Source organism: Odocoileus virginianus, unplaced genomic scaffold (genome assembly GCF_023699985.2).
Source record: "Odocoileus virginianus isolate 20LAN1187 ecotype Illinois unplaced genomic scaffold, Ovbor_1.2 Unplaced_Scaffold_14, whole genome shotgun sequence".
NCBI lineage: Eukaryota > Metazoa > Chordata > Mammalia > Artiodactyla > Cervidae > Odocoileus > Odocoileus virginianus.
In genome coordinates this window covers 1160188-1176650 of record NW_027224276.1, presented here as the reverse complement: position 1 = coordinate 1176650, position 16463 = coordinate 1160188, and the positions used below count along the sequence as shown (strand labels likewise).

The following is a 16463-nucleotide window of genomic DNA, read 5'->3' as shown; positions in this document are numbered from 1 at the left end:
TTGGCAAAGTAATGTCTCTGCTTTTTAATATGCTGTCTAGGTTGGTCATAGCTTTTCTTCCAAGGAGCAAGCATCTTTTAATTTCATGGCTGCAGTCACCATCTGCAGTGATTTTGGAGCCCAAGAAAATAAAGTCTGTCACTGTTTCCATTGTTTCCCCATCTATTTGCCATGAAGTGATGGGACCAGATGCCATGATCTTAGTTTTCTGAATGTTGAGTTTTAAGCCAACTTTTTCACTCTCCTCTTTCACTTTCATCAAGAAGCTCTTCAGTTCTTCTTCACTTTCTGCCATAAGGGTGGTGTCATCTGCATATCTGAGGTTATTGATATTTCTCCCGGAAATCTTGATTCCAGCTTATGCTTCATCCGGCCCGGTATTCCACATGATAGGCTCTGCATATAAGTTAAATAAGCAGGGTGACAATATACAGCCTTGACATACTTCTTTCCCAATTTGGAACCAGTCTGTTGTTCCATATCCGGTTCTAACATGTTCTAGTATGTTAATATGTCAGAGTCTCTGGGATGACCCAATTTTCATCTGGAAAAGCTTGGGGCTGTAAAAAGAATTTACAGCTTATTCTAACTGACATCTGACAATAGACTCCTGACCTCTCTTTCTTAACAGTGTTTACCAAAAAGGGCTTACAATTATCAATTCTTCCCCTGTCCCTTTGAGATGTATATGTATCTCCTACAACTCCAGAGTGTGTGTCTCAAGGACCGATCCTTTGAAATGTAATCGTTATGAAGGACAGGGCCTCTGTCTCTCTTATATTATAGGATATAATGCTGACTTCAGTAACTGCCAATGAGCAGACACAGCTAGCCTAATTGCATTTACACTGGCCAGCCCTTTGTAATTTTTCCCTTTCTTGCCTCTACTTGAGCCCCGCCTCACTCCTCCTCCCTCCTTCTCCCTTTAAAATGCTGTCACCAAAAATAAATAAATAAATAAATAAAATGCTGTCACCTCTGCACAAATGGAATGGAGCTCTGCTCTTTCCCCTACTGTCAGTAACTGAATAAAATCTGTTCTCACTGCTTTAACTGATGTCAGCCTTTGTTTATCTTTGACACCACTTAAATCACAGATTGGCCTTCCCCGATGGCTCAGCAGGTAAAGAATCCACCTGCAAAACAGGCAACAGAGATCCCTGGGTCGGGAAGATCCCCTGGAGGAGGGCGTGGCAACCCACTCCAGTATTCTTGCCTGGAAAATGCCATGGACAGAAGAGCCTGGCGGACTACAGTCCATGGGGTTGCAAAGAGTCAGGACACAGCTGAAGCGACTGAGCACAGACACAAGCCACAGATTACTGGCCTTACCCCCAAGAGTTTCTTATTCAGGAGCTCTCGAGTGAGGCCCAAGAACTTACATTTCTAACAGATTCTAGGTGCAGATGTGCTAGTCCATGTACCATACTTTGAGAATCACTGCTGGCTCACGGTCGCTGTTCACTAGATATGATTTTCTAGTGTTACAACTTCCTCAAAACCTCATATGACTGCCTGTTGATTTCATTTGAGGGGACTCACAATGCTAATAAGTGCCAAGAATCTAGTCAACTTATGCACTTTGAATCTTTAGATTTACTAAACAGAGTAACCTGACTCATTGTGTTGCAGCTCTATTTCTTAGCTCTGTACCTAAAGACTTGCCTCCTTCTCCCTGGCATTCTGCTCATTCTGTTGCAGCTCTATTTCTTAGCTCTGTACCTAAGGACTTGCCTCCTTCTCCCTGGCATTCTGCTCAAGGTGTCCAGTTCAGAGCACAGATAGAAAACAGTAGGCTGATTTAAAGGACGTGAAGCTTCTCTTTTTTGATCTGCCCTGGGCATGTTACACTTACCCATTCAGCTGAAAGCTGAATGCATGTACAGAGGAAGAGATCTTCACATTTGGGAGCTTTGGCTTATATAGATGGCTTCCTTGGTGGCTTAGATGGTAAAGAATCTGCTTATATAGATAACCTCATTCCAACTGCCTGGATGCCAGTTTCCTAATTAGTGAAATATTTGAAATGAGACAGAGTTCTACTACTATAAGTCAGCAAAGCCCATGAATATCTGACTGTCAACAATTGCCAAACTCTTGATATATGCAGAAGGGCTGCTGTTTTTGAGTCTCAAAAGCAATAAGCACCTATTTCATTGCCAAATAACAGAATGCAAACTTTCGATTAATGATACCAGAGATCTCCAATCTCTGCCAGTCCCACAGTTTAGGGTTTGTAATTTGACACACCCCATTTCTGGTACCAGTTCTTGCATTAATATTTTTTGGTCATGAGTAGTTTCTAATTCAATTCTATCTTAAAAATAGTAAAGATATGAGATTGCTTCAGAGAAACCAAGGACAAGAATATCTAAAGAATGATATAAAACCTGGGACTTAAACATGATGAAGCCTTCCTATCTTCCATGTCTTCTCCGAGTCTGCATTTTTCTCCCTTCCTTCAGACCAGCATCTTTTAATTTTGTTCATCTGATGGGAAAATTGACTGCTGATAGCTTGCAAGATTTAAATTTCAAGAAAAACTGGTCTCTCTGGTCCAGTTTCAAATTTCTAGGGAATGAGATTCTGATCAACCCAGCCTGAATTCATTATGTGCCTCTGACCCAGTCAGCTATGGTTATGGTTAACATGACAGTTTTTGTTATAACTGTAAATGGGGAGAGGTTTAATTCTTAGGAAAGGAGGGCTGAGTAGACAATCATTTAGGTATCCATTATACTAGAAAAACCTCTATTCTTTCCATCTGCCATCCTTTCAAGCCACTATTCTCTCTCACTGCTTGTTTTCTCAAGAGTTATTTATGTGCATTGCTTCAACATCTACTTATTCTTTGCCAATCTGGCTTATCCTATCTCCACTAGTCTTTTATGATGAATTTCTTTATGGAGTTTGATGCTTTTTCAGCTTTTGCATCCCCATACACTTTTCTCAATGGGCAACTTGTCCACGGGGCCACAGAGTCAGACATGACTGAGTGATTAACACTTTCACACTCTTCTCGGGGTTCCCAGGTGGCACTAGTGGTAAAGAACCCGCCTTCCAATGGCAGGAAATGTAAGAGTTCCATCCCTGGGTCAGGAAGATCTCCTGGAGGAGGGCATGGCAACCCACTCCAGTATTCTTGCCTGGAGAATCCCATGGACAGAGGAGCCTGACAGGCTACAGTCCATAGGGTCACAAAGAGTCAGACACAACTGAAGCAACTTAGCATGCACGCACACTATTCTCAGACTTCATTTCACCTGGACTACTCTTGGGTTCTGCACTTTTGTGTTCTTATTTAGCCTGCTTTTATCTCCTGCCTTCTATTAAGTTCCAAGCGAGATCTGACTACTACTCACAAAACAGAATGAATCTTCTTTGCTACTCTCCTCCTACTGAAACAGTGGGCTCTAAAAGCCAGTCATCCAGAAGACTGGCACAATATCATAACCAGCCAAGGAGAATGCTGAAAATAGATTTTTCAAAAGATGATTCTGTACTGTTAGGGGAAAAACTGAAACCACCTGCCCTGGCCAGGCAAGATAGTAGCCACTTGCATGAGTTATCTTAACAATAAGGAGGTCCTGGTAAGGAATGGAACTAACAAGCTACCACCAACCAGAAGAATTCAGGAAAGGTCAAAAGGAGAGAGAGATGCAGTCCATATGTCCTACCAACCTCCCAGAATCCTCATTGGAATCCATCTTGGTTGAGCAATTCACACACCACCAGTAAGAGCCCAGAGTCAGAATGATTGGCCAGAGACAAACTGAAAACTAATCCCATCACCATAAACTCCCAGACTGCAAGCCACATGGCAGAGCACTTCTCTGGGTTCCCTTACCCTATTGTTCTCTGCTCGGGTGCCCTTTCCCGATAAAGCCTCTTGCTCTGTCAGCACATGTCTCCTCATACAATTCATTTCCAAGTGTTAAACAATAGTTCATTCTCAGACCCTGGATGGAGTCTCCCTTCCTTACAATTATGTCTGGAATTGGAGCCCTTACTGCTATTTTCTCAAGAGCTCCCCAACAAATTGATTCATAGTGGTTGCAAATAAATGTCCTAACTATATGACATTGTAGCTCAAAGAGTACCAGAAAGGTACAACTTGTAGTTTAATTTGTGTTGATGCTTATATCCCTAAACAAAGAGATCCCGAGTACACTGGATATCCCATTTCACTTTGTCTCTGCATTACCTTAGGCAAATAAATAATGTAAATCTCACTATTCATAAACTGGGGCCAAAAAACTCTTCCTCAAAGAATTACCTTAGCTAAAAGTTATGTGGATTATTACAGAACTAAGGTTATTTTACAACCTAAGATTATATTATTATTGTTATCCAGTGGCTCAGTCATGTCTGACTCTTTGCAACCCCATGGACTGTAGCACGCCAGGCTTCCCTGTTCTTTACTATTTCCCAGAGTTTGCTCAAATTCATGTCCATTGAAGTTGGTGATGCCATCCAACCATCTCATCCTCTGTCCTCCCCTTCTGCCTTCAATCTTTCCCAGCATCAAGGCCTCACAGAAATGTTGGTGGTTATCATTTTTACCTTTCATATGTGTCTTTTTCAATAATGTGCTACCCACGTTATTCCCTCCCCCCAAAGGAAAATTCTTTCTCCTTGGGAATCTTATAATACTTAAGCTGAATTAAAATAATCCACTTTACTTCCGTTCCCATGATGCATCACTACCCCCCAAACTCCTTTTCCTCGGAAAGGCGATAAACAGCCTGAAGAAACTCGGTGGATGTAGAGTTAGAGTGCAAATCCTAAACGCTTATCACGCCCCGCCCCTTGATACCTAGTGAACACAAGAGTAGAAGAGGATAATTTAGTTCCAACTATTTATCCCGAAGCCTTAGAAGAGAATACAACTCCCAGGTTGCCCCGCTTCCCTGCCCCGCCCCCGCTACTCCACCACCACAGCTAGAAAGTGTGTACCACAGAGAAGAGACAATATGGCTCCCGGAGGTGGCAGGAAAAGGCTTTACTCCTTTTGAAACGGTGAAGAGCGGCGGGATAGGGATAAAAAAGAAATGACTACAGTCCGTCATCGGTTTTATCCTCCCAGCCTCTCCAGAGTCCGGTCGGCCTCACCCCTTCTCCCAAATCCAGTCAGCTGTCTCCTCTTCACCCCGCCCTCGTTCCCTCTCTAGCTCACCCCTCCCCCCGGGAATCCTTTCCCCGCCCCCTCGCCCCCTGCGGAGTGCGCACGCGCCCGCCCCCAGCTTCGCGCCCAGATAGCCGCCTAGCCTGCTTGCGCAGCCGCCGTCTCATCTGCCCACCGACGAAGCATGGGCGTTCAGGGCTTCCAAGAGTTCCTGGAGAAGCGCTGTCCCGGGGCCGTGGTGCCAGTGGACCTCCTCAAACTCGCGCGCACGGTCTCGCGCCAGCAACAGCAGCAGCACCAGCAGCAGCACCAGCATCGTCAGCTGCCGCCTACGGCAGCCCTAGCGCCCGGGGCTCCACGCGCCGCCAGGGGCTCCGCGCCTCAGCAACCGCCATTCCCGCCCGCCGCCTTGGGTGCCTACTCCGGGGGCGCGGGGCCGACTCGGCACCATCACCCCGCTCACCACTTCCACCATCACGGCCAGGCGCACCCCGGCCTGCACCCGCCGCCGCCGCCGCCACCGCCGCCGCCGCCGCCGCCCCCTCCGCTACCCGGAGCCCGGGTGCTTGTGGACGCGGGCTCAGCGCTGCCGCGGCTTTATGGCGGCTACCAGACGGATTGGGTGTGTGGCGGCCAATGGAACGCCATGCTGGGCTACTTGTCAGCGCTCTGTCAGGCTTGTGCCTATCCCGGCGGCGACGGCCTGGAGCTGGTGGTCATGTTCCCCGGGGGCCTGGGCAAGGACCGGCTGGCTGAGTGGGGCCGTCGGTGCCAGGCCGAGCGGCAGACAGCGCAACTGATCGTGGGACACGTGGGCAACAAGGGCACCCCTCCTCCTCGGGCCTGGTTCCTGCCACCGGCCTGCCTGAGCCACTGCGTGAGGCTAGCACTCATCCGCTTCCGGGTCAAGGTGAGGGAGGGGCCGGATCTTAAATAACTCGCTCCACACCTATTCCCTCTCAACTAAACACCTAACCACCCACCCACTTACCTTTCTCCCATCTACCCACTCACTGCCCAGTCGGCTAACCCACTTGCTTAAATACCCTTGACCATTTTATCCATCTACCCAACCCTTCATACCACCCCCTACCAATTCGGTCACCTACATTAACCACATCTCTCTACCCATGTCATCCCAATAACCCCCTTTACCCAATTGGCCTATCTCTAGGTTTTAGCAGAATGTCTTTTGTAGCTCCATCTTTCACCTGCTGTTTTCTGCCTCAAGCTGCCCTTTTCAAATTTTGCAGTTGACATCCTTCTGTTAGTCTCTTTCCAAACTTGCAGCAGATCAGTTAAACATGTTAATTGAACACCTTTCTTCTACAGCTTTTCCCCGAATTTTGAACCATTGCTTCTTTTGCACCCATCTGTCCATTCAGCCATTTTCATTTCAACCTATTTTTATCTCATCCTTCCTTAGCCTAAACAAACAAACCGACTGGTTCACTTTTCAACCAATGTTAACCCACTAAGAGGAAGGGGTTTAGAAGACATGTGAGACATGGTTCCTGCCCTTGGAAAATCAAAATATACATATGAAACATTTATTCAATGGTATAAATGTGTTATGTGGTTACGCTTTATGGTAATGATTGTTAAGTATAGTACTTGTTTGGTGTATGTGTGTTGGGGGGCTATATCTGGACTACCATGCTCAGAGGAGGCTTCCTTGAAGTTGGACCTCACCTGGGTCTTAAAGAATGAATTGGATTTGAATTACTTACAGGCTTGGAAAGAGGCTTCTTTAAAGGAGAGAAAAAAAAGCCAGCAGAAGCAAATGGGAATATCAAGCATGTGCGGCCCCATGGGGGCCAGTCTAATCTCTGCATGGGGTCACTGCATATGGGGCCTGGAGAACAGCTTGGCAGCATCCCCAGTTCTTGGCACAACTGCTGTTGCTTTGTTGCTTTCCCATACTCTTAGGTTTCAAGTTCCTACGTGTAGGGAATAGCAAGGCTTGAGAATTAAAGAAGGTGGGCAGGAAGAAAAAAAAAGTAGTACAGGGTTGAGTAGGACAGAACTACAAACCTATTCCCCAACCAAGGCTCTTGGGGATGTGCACACAGTCAGAAAACGACATGGAACTGGAATCATAAACTAAGGAAATGGTGCTGGGTGGAGTAATGAGGAGGGGAAAATCTCAGCTAAGAGATTGAAAGACCCACATAAAGAAACTTGCAGTGGTCATACAGCTTGTGTCTAGAGTCCAGTCATGCTAGACTTCTTGTGCTCAGCATCTAATATGTGCCTAGACTGGATAGATTATAGCTGTTTTTAATAATTTTTTAAAAAAATTCAGTCACAAGCTATCTCAATACAAAGTGGGAGAAATATATATATCGGACTCCATTTGCTTGCCTTCCTGACTGGGCATTTTTTCAGTAGTTTGTCCATTCATGGCCATTCTTTACACTTTGTTTTCACTGCTACCACTCCACCTTTAAGGACTTTTTACCTCATTGTCATTATTAACTTGGTTGCTGTCAACAATGACTAAGGTTGATGGAATGCTCACTGTGTGCCAGCTGCTAATCTGGGTGCTTTATCAAATGAAAATTATCTCATTTGATCCTCACAATAACCTGTGAAACAGTATTATCCATTTTCAAATTAGGGAACTGAGGCACAGGAGGTTTAGAAACTTGCCCAGAGTCACTCTGGCAATAAATGGCAGAGCTAGGATACGTGCCCAGGTGATCTGGCTCCAAAACTCATGCTCTTAGCAACAGTGCTCTAAGATGAAGCCTTCTAAAGTGCCAGTCAGATTAAATTATTTGCATATTGGACTAAAATCTTCTCTGGCTTCTGGGTAAAGACAGGTTTGGGGCTGTTTGTTATTATTCGTTGAGTACCTATAGGCTAGGTAATATGTTGATTGCTGAGGATTCAGAGTGAAGTAAGGGGATCACTACCCTCAAGAAGGTCAGATTTTAGTAAACGAGACAAGCTGAAAACAAAGTTGCAGATACTGTGAGCTAATTTCTCATGATTGAAAAATATGGTCCCTGTAGGGAGTATTGGTTAATTCTGGTTGAGAGTGTGAAAATTGAGGGAGGTTTCACAGATTGGTACTGAGCTTTGAAGAGGTCTGGAAAGAATCGTTCAGAGAGTGGACACAGATGTGGAGACATAAAATGGCCTTTGAGCTCTGAGTAGATTTTGATTAGAGGTTGGCGAGGTAGTTGAACACTGTGGGTTTGTGGTTTTCCAACTTTTTTGTTCATGCACATCATCAGCAAAAATTGAGAGGCAACCCTAAAATGACCTACTAAGATTCTTCATTACACATAGGCTCACTTTTAAAATCCCAGCAGTTCATAAAAAATATATCTTGGATTGGGCAGATGGATTGATAGGTGGTAAAGCAAATGTAGTAAAACTGGTAGAGTCTCAGTTGTGATTAGTTTAATGTTCACTATGAGATTGTTTCAACTTTGCTATATGTTTAAAGTTTTTTGAAACTATATGTTGGGGAAAAATTTCTCAGTAGTCATAAGCACTACTGTTTGCAAAATATATGTCTTGTTTCCCATGCTAGATTATAAACAACTCTTTGATCTTTTCATAGTCTCCATAATAACTTGTTTATTTTAGGTACAGGATATCTTTTTTTCCTTCAATGAAGAGGTTAGTGGTCTTAATAGAATGCATTGTAGGGATGACTTTTTAAAAGTGTGTAGTGTGGCTCTTAATATGGTGAATTTAAGACTGGCTCCAAACTGCATCTATAAAATATCTGTAGATGTAATCAGTGATTGAAGTTTTCTCTCCTTGCTCTGGTCAGTGATTGTTGTTGTTGGAGTGATGGAGAACTTCTTGGTTTCTAACACAGACTTGAAAGGTGTTGATTAATAACTGATTGTGGTTTGCATTTTCAGGGGGCTGTTTCACTGTCTTGAAGATAACAGTTTTTCTCTTGAATGATTTGCATGCCTTCCATTTCTTTTGACTGAAATGCTAGTGATTCAGTCCAAAACCCACTAGTGTGTTTCTCCTTCCTTTGGTTCTGTTCTTGAGTCTAGGTCACAAGTTCGGCCTTTATTCCCAATCTGATTTTCATTTGTGATAGAGAAAATAGAGTTAGAGGGATTAAATAAAAGATAAATTGCCGGGTTGTCTGTTTAGGTTTAAACAATTTAGGACTTCTCTTGAAAATATTCATTGTTATGTATAACTGGGATGAATTTTGTTATTTGGTTGGTTTCATTTGTATGTTCTGCAAACCTTTGTAAGTGATCATTGCCAGTAGCAGAAAAATTAAGTAAAACCACAAATCGCTACTACCTAATCTATTCCCACCGGTCTCAGAGCAACCATAAAGCAGCTTTAGAATGTGGTTTCAAAGATGATGTGGGTGGTAATGGTATGAATACTTTGTTTTAATGGTTAGTGTATATATATTACAAAAAAATAGAACACATGAAACCCATAGTTTCATAGGTATAACTGTTTAGAATGAGGCCAGTTTTTAAAAAGTAAGTTGACTTAAAGAAAAGTATTAAGGTACAGCACTTGGGTATAGTACTTGGAGGGGCTTCCCTGGTGGCTTAGTGGTAAAGAACCCACCTGCTAATGCAGGAGATATGGGTTTGATCTATGGGTCAGGAAGATCCCCTGGAGAAGAAAATGGCAAGCCACTCCAGTATTCTTGCCTGGAAATCCCATGGACAGAGGACCCTGGTGGGCTGTAGTCCATGGAGTTGCAAAAGAAACATGACTTTGCAACTAAACAACAGTACTTGGATGTTGCAGAAATCATGTTGATAGTAAATGAATACGTAAAAGTTTGAGAAATTGATCAAGAGCGTACACCATTTTGTGCTTTTGTTCTCTAGAATACAGTATAGCAGTGGCTGCTTTGGCTCCTGATGATGATTTTCTTTGCCACTTTATTTTTAATTGAAGGATAATTGCTTTACAGAATTTTGTTGTTTTCTGTCAAACATCAACAAGAATCAGCCATAGGTACACCCATGTCCCCTCCCTCCCATCTCCCTCCCCATCCCACCCTTCTAGATTGTCACAGAGCCCCTGTTTGAGTTCCCTGAGTCATACAGAAAATTCCCATTGGCTGTCTGTTTTACATATGGTATTGTAAGTTTCCATGTTATTCTCTCCATACATCTCACTCCTCTCCTCCTCTCTCCCCATGTCCATAGGTCTGTTCTCTATGTCTGTTTTTCCACTGCTGCCATGAAAAAATTCATCAGTACCATCTTTCTAGATTCCATATATATGAGTCAGTATATGGTATATATATTTTCTCTTACTGATTTACTTCATTCTGTATAATAGGCTCTAGGTTTGTCCACTTCATTACAACTGACTCAAATGCATTCCTTTTAAGGCTGAGTAATATTCCATTGTATTATATGTACCACAGCTTCCTCGTCCATTCATCTGTCAATGGACATCTAGATTGCTTCCATGTTCTAGCTATTGTAAATAATGCTGCAATGAACATAGGGGTACATGTGTCTTTTTCAGTTTTGGTTTCCTCAGGGTATATGCCTAGGAGTGGGATTGCTGGGTCATATGGTGGTTTTATTCCTAGTTTTAAGGAATCTCCATACCGTCTTCCATAGTAGCTGTATCAGTTTACATTCCCACCAGCAATGCAAGAGGGTTCCCTTTTCTCCACACCCTCTCCAGCATTTACTGTTTGTAGACTTTTTGATGATGCCATTCTGACTGGTGTGAGGTGGTATCTCATTATAGTTTTGATTTGCATTTCTCTAATAATGAGCAATGTTGAGCATCTTTTCATGTGTTTGTTAGCCATCTGTATGTCTTCTTTGGAAAAATGTCTGTTTAAGGCTTTCCCCCCACTTTTTGATTAGGTTGTTTGTTCTTCTGCCATTTGAGTTGTATGAGCTGCTTGTATATTTTGGAAATTAATCTTTGTCAGTTGTTTCCTTTGCTTTTATTTTCTCCCATTCTGAGGGTTGTCTTTTCACTTCACCGTGTTTTTAGTTTCCTTTGCTGTGTAAAAGCTTTCAAGTTTAATTAGGTCCCACTTGTTTATTTTTGTTTTATTTCCATTAAGAGGTGGGTCATAGAGGATCTTGCTTTGATTTATGTCATCAAGTGTTTTGCCTGTTTTCCTCTAAGAGTTTTATAGTTTCTGATCTTACATTTAGTCTTTAATCCATTTTGAGTTTATCTTTGTGTATGGTGTTAGGAAGTATTCTAATTTCATTCTTTTACATGTAGCTGTCCAGTTTTCCCAGCACCACTTACTGAAGAGGCTGTCTTTGCCCCATTGTATATTCTTGCCTCCTTTGTCAAAAATAAGGTACCCATAGGTGCCTGGGTTTATCTCTGGACTCTCTATCTTGTTCCATTGGTCTCTATTTCTGTTTTGTGCCAGTTCCATACTGTCTTGATTACTGTAGCTTTGTAGTATAATCTTTAGTCAGTAAGGTTGATTCTTCCAGCTCCATTCTTCTTTCTCAAGACTGCTTTGTCTATTCAGGGTCTTTTGTGTTTCCATATGAATTGTGAAATTTTTTGTTCTAGTTCTGTGAAAAAAATGCCATTGGTAATTTGATAGGGATTGCATTGAATCTGTAGATTGCATTTGGCAGTATAGTCATTTTCACAATATTGATTCTTCCTACCCAGGAATATGGACTGTCTCTCCATCTGTTTATGTCATCTTGATTTTTTTTCATCAGTGTCTCATAATTTTCTGTATAAATTTTGTTTCCTTAGATAGGTTTATTCCTAGATATTTTTTTGTTCTTGTTGTTGCCATGGTGAATGGGATTGATTATTTCTCTTTCTGATTTTTCATTGTTAGTATATAGGAATCCAGTTGATTTCTGTGCATTAACCTTGTACCCCCTACTTTGCTGAAATCACTGATTAGCTCTAGTGATTTTCTGCTAATATCTTTAGGGTTTTTTATGTTTAGCACATTGTAATCTGCAAACAGTGAGAGTTTTACTTCTTTTCCAATCTTGATTCCTTTTACTTCTTTTCTCTAATTGCCATAGCTAGGACCTCCAAAACTGTGTTGAATAATAGTGGTGAGAGTGGACACCTTGTCTTGTTCCTGATCTTAAAGGAAATGCTTTTATTTTTACATCATTGAGAAATGTTTCCTGTGGGCTTATCATATATGGCCTTCTCTATGTTGAGGTGGTTCCTTCTATGCCCATTTTTTGAAGCATTTTTATCATAAATGGGTGCTGAATTTTGTCAAAGGCTTTTTCTGCATCTATTGAGATGATCATATGGTTTTTATCTTTCAGTTTGTTAATATGGTGTATCACATTGATTGATTTGCATATATTGAAGAATCCTTGCATCCCTGGAATAAACCTGACTTGATCATGGTGTTTGAGCCTTTTAATGTATTGTTGAATTCTGTTTGCTAGAATTTTGTTGAGGATTTTTGTATCTATGTTCATCGGTGATATTGGCCTGTAATTTTCTTTTTTGTGTGTTGTCTTTGCCTGGTTTTGGTATCAGGGTGATTGTGGCCTTGTAGAATGAGTTTGGAAGTGTTCCTTTCTCTGCAATTTTTTGGAAGACTTTGAGAAAAATATTCATTAGCTTCTCTGTAAATGCTTGATAGAATTCCCCTGTGAAGCCATCTGGCCCTGGGCTTTTGTTTTTTGGGAGATTTTTTATCACAGTTTCATTTCATTGTTTGTAATTGGCTTGTTCATAATTTCTGTTTCTTCCTGGTTCAGTCTTGGGAGGTTGAACTTTTCTAAGAATCTGTCCATTTCCTCTAGGTTGTCTGTTTTATTAGCATATAGTTGCTCATAATATTCTCTTATGATCCTTTGTATTTCTGTGTTGTCTATTGTAACCTCTTCTTTTTTATTTCTAATTTTGTTGATTTGATATTTTCCCCTTCTTTCCTTGATGAGTCTGACTAGTGGTTTGTCAGTTTTGTTTATCATCTCAAAGAACCAGCTTTTAGTTTTATTAATCTTTGCTATTGCTTCCTTCCTTTCTTTTTCATTTATTTCTGCTCTGATTTTATTATTTCTTTCCTTCTGCTGACTTTGGAGACTTTTTTTTGAGGGGGGGGGGTACTTTTTGTTCTTCTTTTTCCAGCTGCTTTAGTTGTAGTTAGGTTGTCTATTCAGAGCTTTTCTTGGTTCTTGAGGTAGAATTGTATTGCCATAAACTTCTTTCTTTGGACTACTTTTGCTGAATCCCATAGGTTTTGGGTCATCGTGTTTTTGTTGTCATAATATTTCTAGAAATCTTTTGATTTTCCCTTATTTCTTCAGTAACCTCTTCATTATTTAGTAGTGTATTGTTTAATCTCCATGATTTTGTGTTCTGGGCATTTTCCCCCCTGTATTTGATAACTATTCTCATAGTGTTGTGGTCAGAGAAAGATATTTGATACAATTTCAGTTTTCTTAAATTTCCTGAGGCTTGACTTGTGATCCAAGATGTGGTCTATTCTGGAGAATGTTCCATGTGCACTTGAGAAGAAATTGTACTCTTCTGCATTTGGATGGAAAGTCCTGAAGATACCAATTAGGTCGATTTGGTCTAATGTTTCATTTAAGTTTGTTTCTTTATTGATTCTCTGTTTTAATGATCAGTCCATTGCTAAAGTGGTGTGTTGAAGTCTCTTACTCTTATTGTGTTACTGTCGAGTTCCCCTCTTATGCATGGTAGTGTTTGCCTTATGTATTGAGGTGCTCCTATGTTGGGTGCATAAATATTTACAATTGTTATGTCTTCTTCTTGGATTAATCCCTTGATCATTATGTAGTGTCCTTCTTTGTCTCTTATAATATTCTTTATTTTAAAGTCTATTTTGTCTGAAATAAGGATTGCCACTCTGGCTTTCTTTTGGTTTCCATTCACATGGAATATCTTTTTCTATCCTTTTACTTTCAGTCTGTATGTGTCTCTAGGTCTGAAGTGGGTCTCTTGTAGGCAACATATATATGGATCTTGTTTTTGTATCCATTCCGTCAGTCTGTACCTTTTGGTTGGTGCATTTAATACGTTTACATTTAAGGTAATTAGTGATATGTATGTTCCTATTGACGTTTTCTTAATTGTTTGGGGTTTGTTTTTTTAGGTCTTTCTTTCCTCTTGCGTTCACTGGCTATGTAATTCCCTTTAGTATTTGTTGTAAAGCTGGTTTGTTGGTGCTAAATTCTCTTAACTTTTGCTTGTCTGTAAAGCTTTTGATTTTTCCATCAATTTTGAATGAGATCTTTGCTGGGTATAGTAATCTTGGTTGTAGATTTTTTTCTTTCAGTACTTTAAATATATCCTGCCATTCCCTTCTGGCCTGCCACATTTCTCCTGAAAGATCCACTGTTAATCATATGGGTTTCCCCTTGTATGTTACTTGTTGCTTTTCCCTTGATGCTTTTAATATTCTTTCTTTGTGCTTAATCTCTGTTAGCTTGATTAATATGTGTCTTGATGTGTTTCTCCTTGGGTTTATCCTGTAAGGGACTCTCTGCACTTCTTGGACTTGATTGACTATTTCCTTTCCCATGTTGGGGAAGTTTTCAACTATAATTTCTTCAAAATTTTCTCAGTGCCTTTCTTTTTTTTTCTTCTTCCTCTGGGACCCCTATAACTTGAATGTTGGTGTGTTTAATATTGTCCCAAAGGTCTCTGAGGCTATCCTCAATTCTTTTCATTCTTTTTTCTTTATTCTGCTCTTCAGCAGTTATTTCCACCATTCTGTCTTCCAGCTCACTTATCCATCTCTGCCTCAGTTATTCTGCTATTGATTCCTTCTAGAGTATTTTTAATTTCAGTAATTGTGTTATTCATCTCTGTTTGCTTATTCTTTATTTCTTCTATGTCCTTGGTGATTGTATTAACTGTGTTAAATGTTTCTTGCATTTTCTCCATTCTATTTTCAAGTCTTTGGAGCATCTTTACTGTCATTATTCTGAATTCTCTTTCAGGTAGATTGCTTATTTCCTCTTTGTTTATTTGGTCTTGTGAGTTTCTACCTTGTTCTTCATTTGTGCTGTATTTCTCTGTCTTTTCATTTTTTCTAACTTGCTCCACTTGAGGTCTCCTTTTCCCAGGCTTTAGGGTTGTATTCCTTCTTCCTTTTGGTTTTTGCCCTTGGAGGGAAAGGTTGGTTGAGTGGTTTGTGTTGACTTCTTGTTAGGGGTGACTTGTGCCTGTGTTCTAGTGGGAGGAGACCAAGCAGATCAAGCAGATAATTACAGAAATAATGGGACATATACACACACTTCCACACATACAGTTATAACCAAAGTATTCTAAAGAAAAGAGTACAGGAGACTGACTTTGTGAACAAGGGAAACCAAAAGTGATATTGACCAATTAAAAGCAGAGCTAACTAATGCTCAATCTGGAAAACTGAGCCTGAGCAGAGTGCCAACTGGGGAATATAGCAAAGAGAGCACAACAATTTAACTTACATGGTGAAAAAAAAGAAAGTGAAGGAAAATAGGGAAAAGAAAAAAAAGAAGAGAAGGGAGAGAAAAGGAAAGGGTGGAAACGAGGGTAAAAACAAGAGAAAAGCAAAATAGAAAAACAAAGATAAATAGACATGTGAAAGATTTATACATATTTGGGAATAGCTACAACTGGTAAGGATGTATAAGAAAAGCAGTCAAATATATCAAAAACAAAATCCAAGAAATCCCCCAAAAAAGGGGTGAAAAAGGAAAAAGTAATCTTAAAATGAGTTTTTTGTTTACAGGAAAAACAAAGAGGAAAACTCCACAGCACCACAAAAGGCTAATGTGAAGGTAGAAATATGTAGGGGGAATAAACAGTGTGATTTATAAGAAAAAAAAAAGTTCTCAAGGTCATAGTTCTTCTTGGTTGTGGAGTCTGCCCCTGTGGATGGGGTTGGATTAGTGTCCTGTGATGTTTTCCTGGTTGGGGGAGCTTGTGCCTGTGTTCTCATTGATGTGCCTATATCTCATCTCTCTGAAGGGCACCACAGTGTCCAATAGTAGGTTTTGGGGTGTCTGTGGGTTCAGTATGTCTTTGGGCAGTCCTTCTGGCTTTGGCAGTGTTAGACATATCTATTTCCACAGCTGTATCAAAGCCCTCTCAGCATATCTTCACTGCCACCAGCCCCCTACTTGTCCCTGGAATCTTTGCCAGTGCTTCTGTTCCCCGGTCCTGCCCTGCCCTGAACTGCAAAACAAAGTTTGCTAGATGGGGTCTTATGTGGATCTTTGTTTGGTTCCCAAACTGCACTCTGCTTTGCAGAGACTTCTGTGGGCTTCCCTCAGGCCCCTGAGCTCACCCTCTGCATCATGGGGCTTGTGTACACTTGTCTCAGCTCCCTGAGCCCACACTTTGCATTGTGCTGCTTGTGTTCACTTGTCTCAGC

At 41.2% G+C, this 16463-nt stretch overlaps 1 protein-coding gene and 1 long non-coding RNA gene across 3 annotated transcripts in view; one reads left to right on the top strand and one right to left on the bottom strand.

The window, feature by feature from the left end:
- Positions 1 to 5178, bottom strand: part of LOC139033520 (uncharacterized) — a 29980-nt gene extending 24802 nt beyond the window's left edge. Inside the window, exon 1 of one of the 2 annotated variants that reach the window (XR_011486073.1) lies at positions 4957 to 5178. This is a non-coding gene — a long non-coding RNA (uncharacterized lncRNA). The remainder of the gene's footprint in view (positions 1 to 4956) is intronic. The other variant, XR_011486072.1, reaches the window with a different exon arrangement.
- A 63-nt stretch (positions 5179 to 5241) lies between these two features.
- The window catches only part of FAM120C (family with sequence similarity 120 member C), a 128099-nt gene continuing 116877 nt past the window's right edge, over positions 5242 to 16463 (top strand). The window contains exon 1 of the mRNA XM_070462802.1: positions 5242 to 6055. Within this exon, the coding sequence (XP_070318903.1) occupies positions 5310 to 6055 (746 nt within the window). The 5' untranslated portion in view covers positions 5242 to 5309. The remainder of the gene's footprint in view (positions 6056 to 16463) is intronic.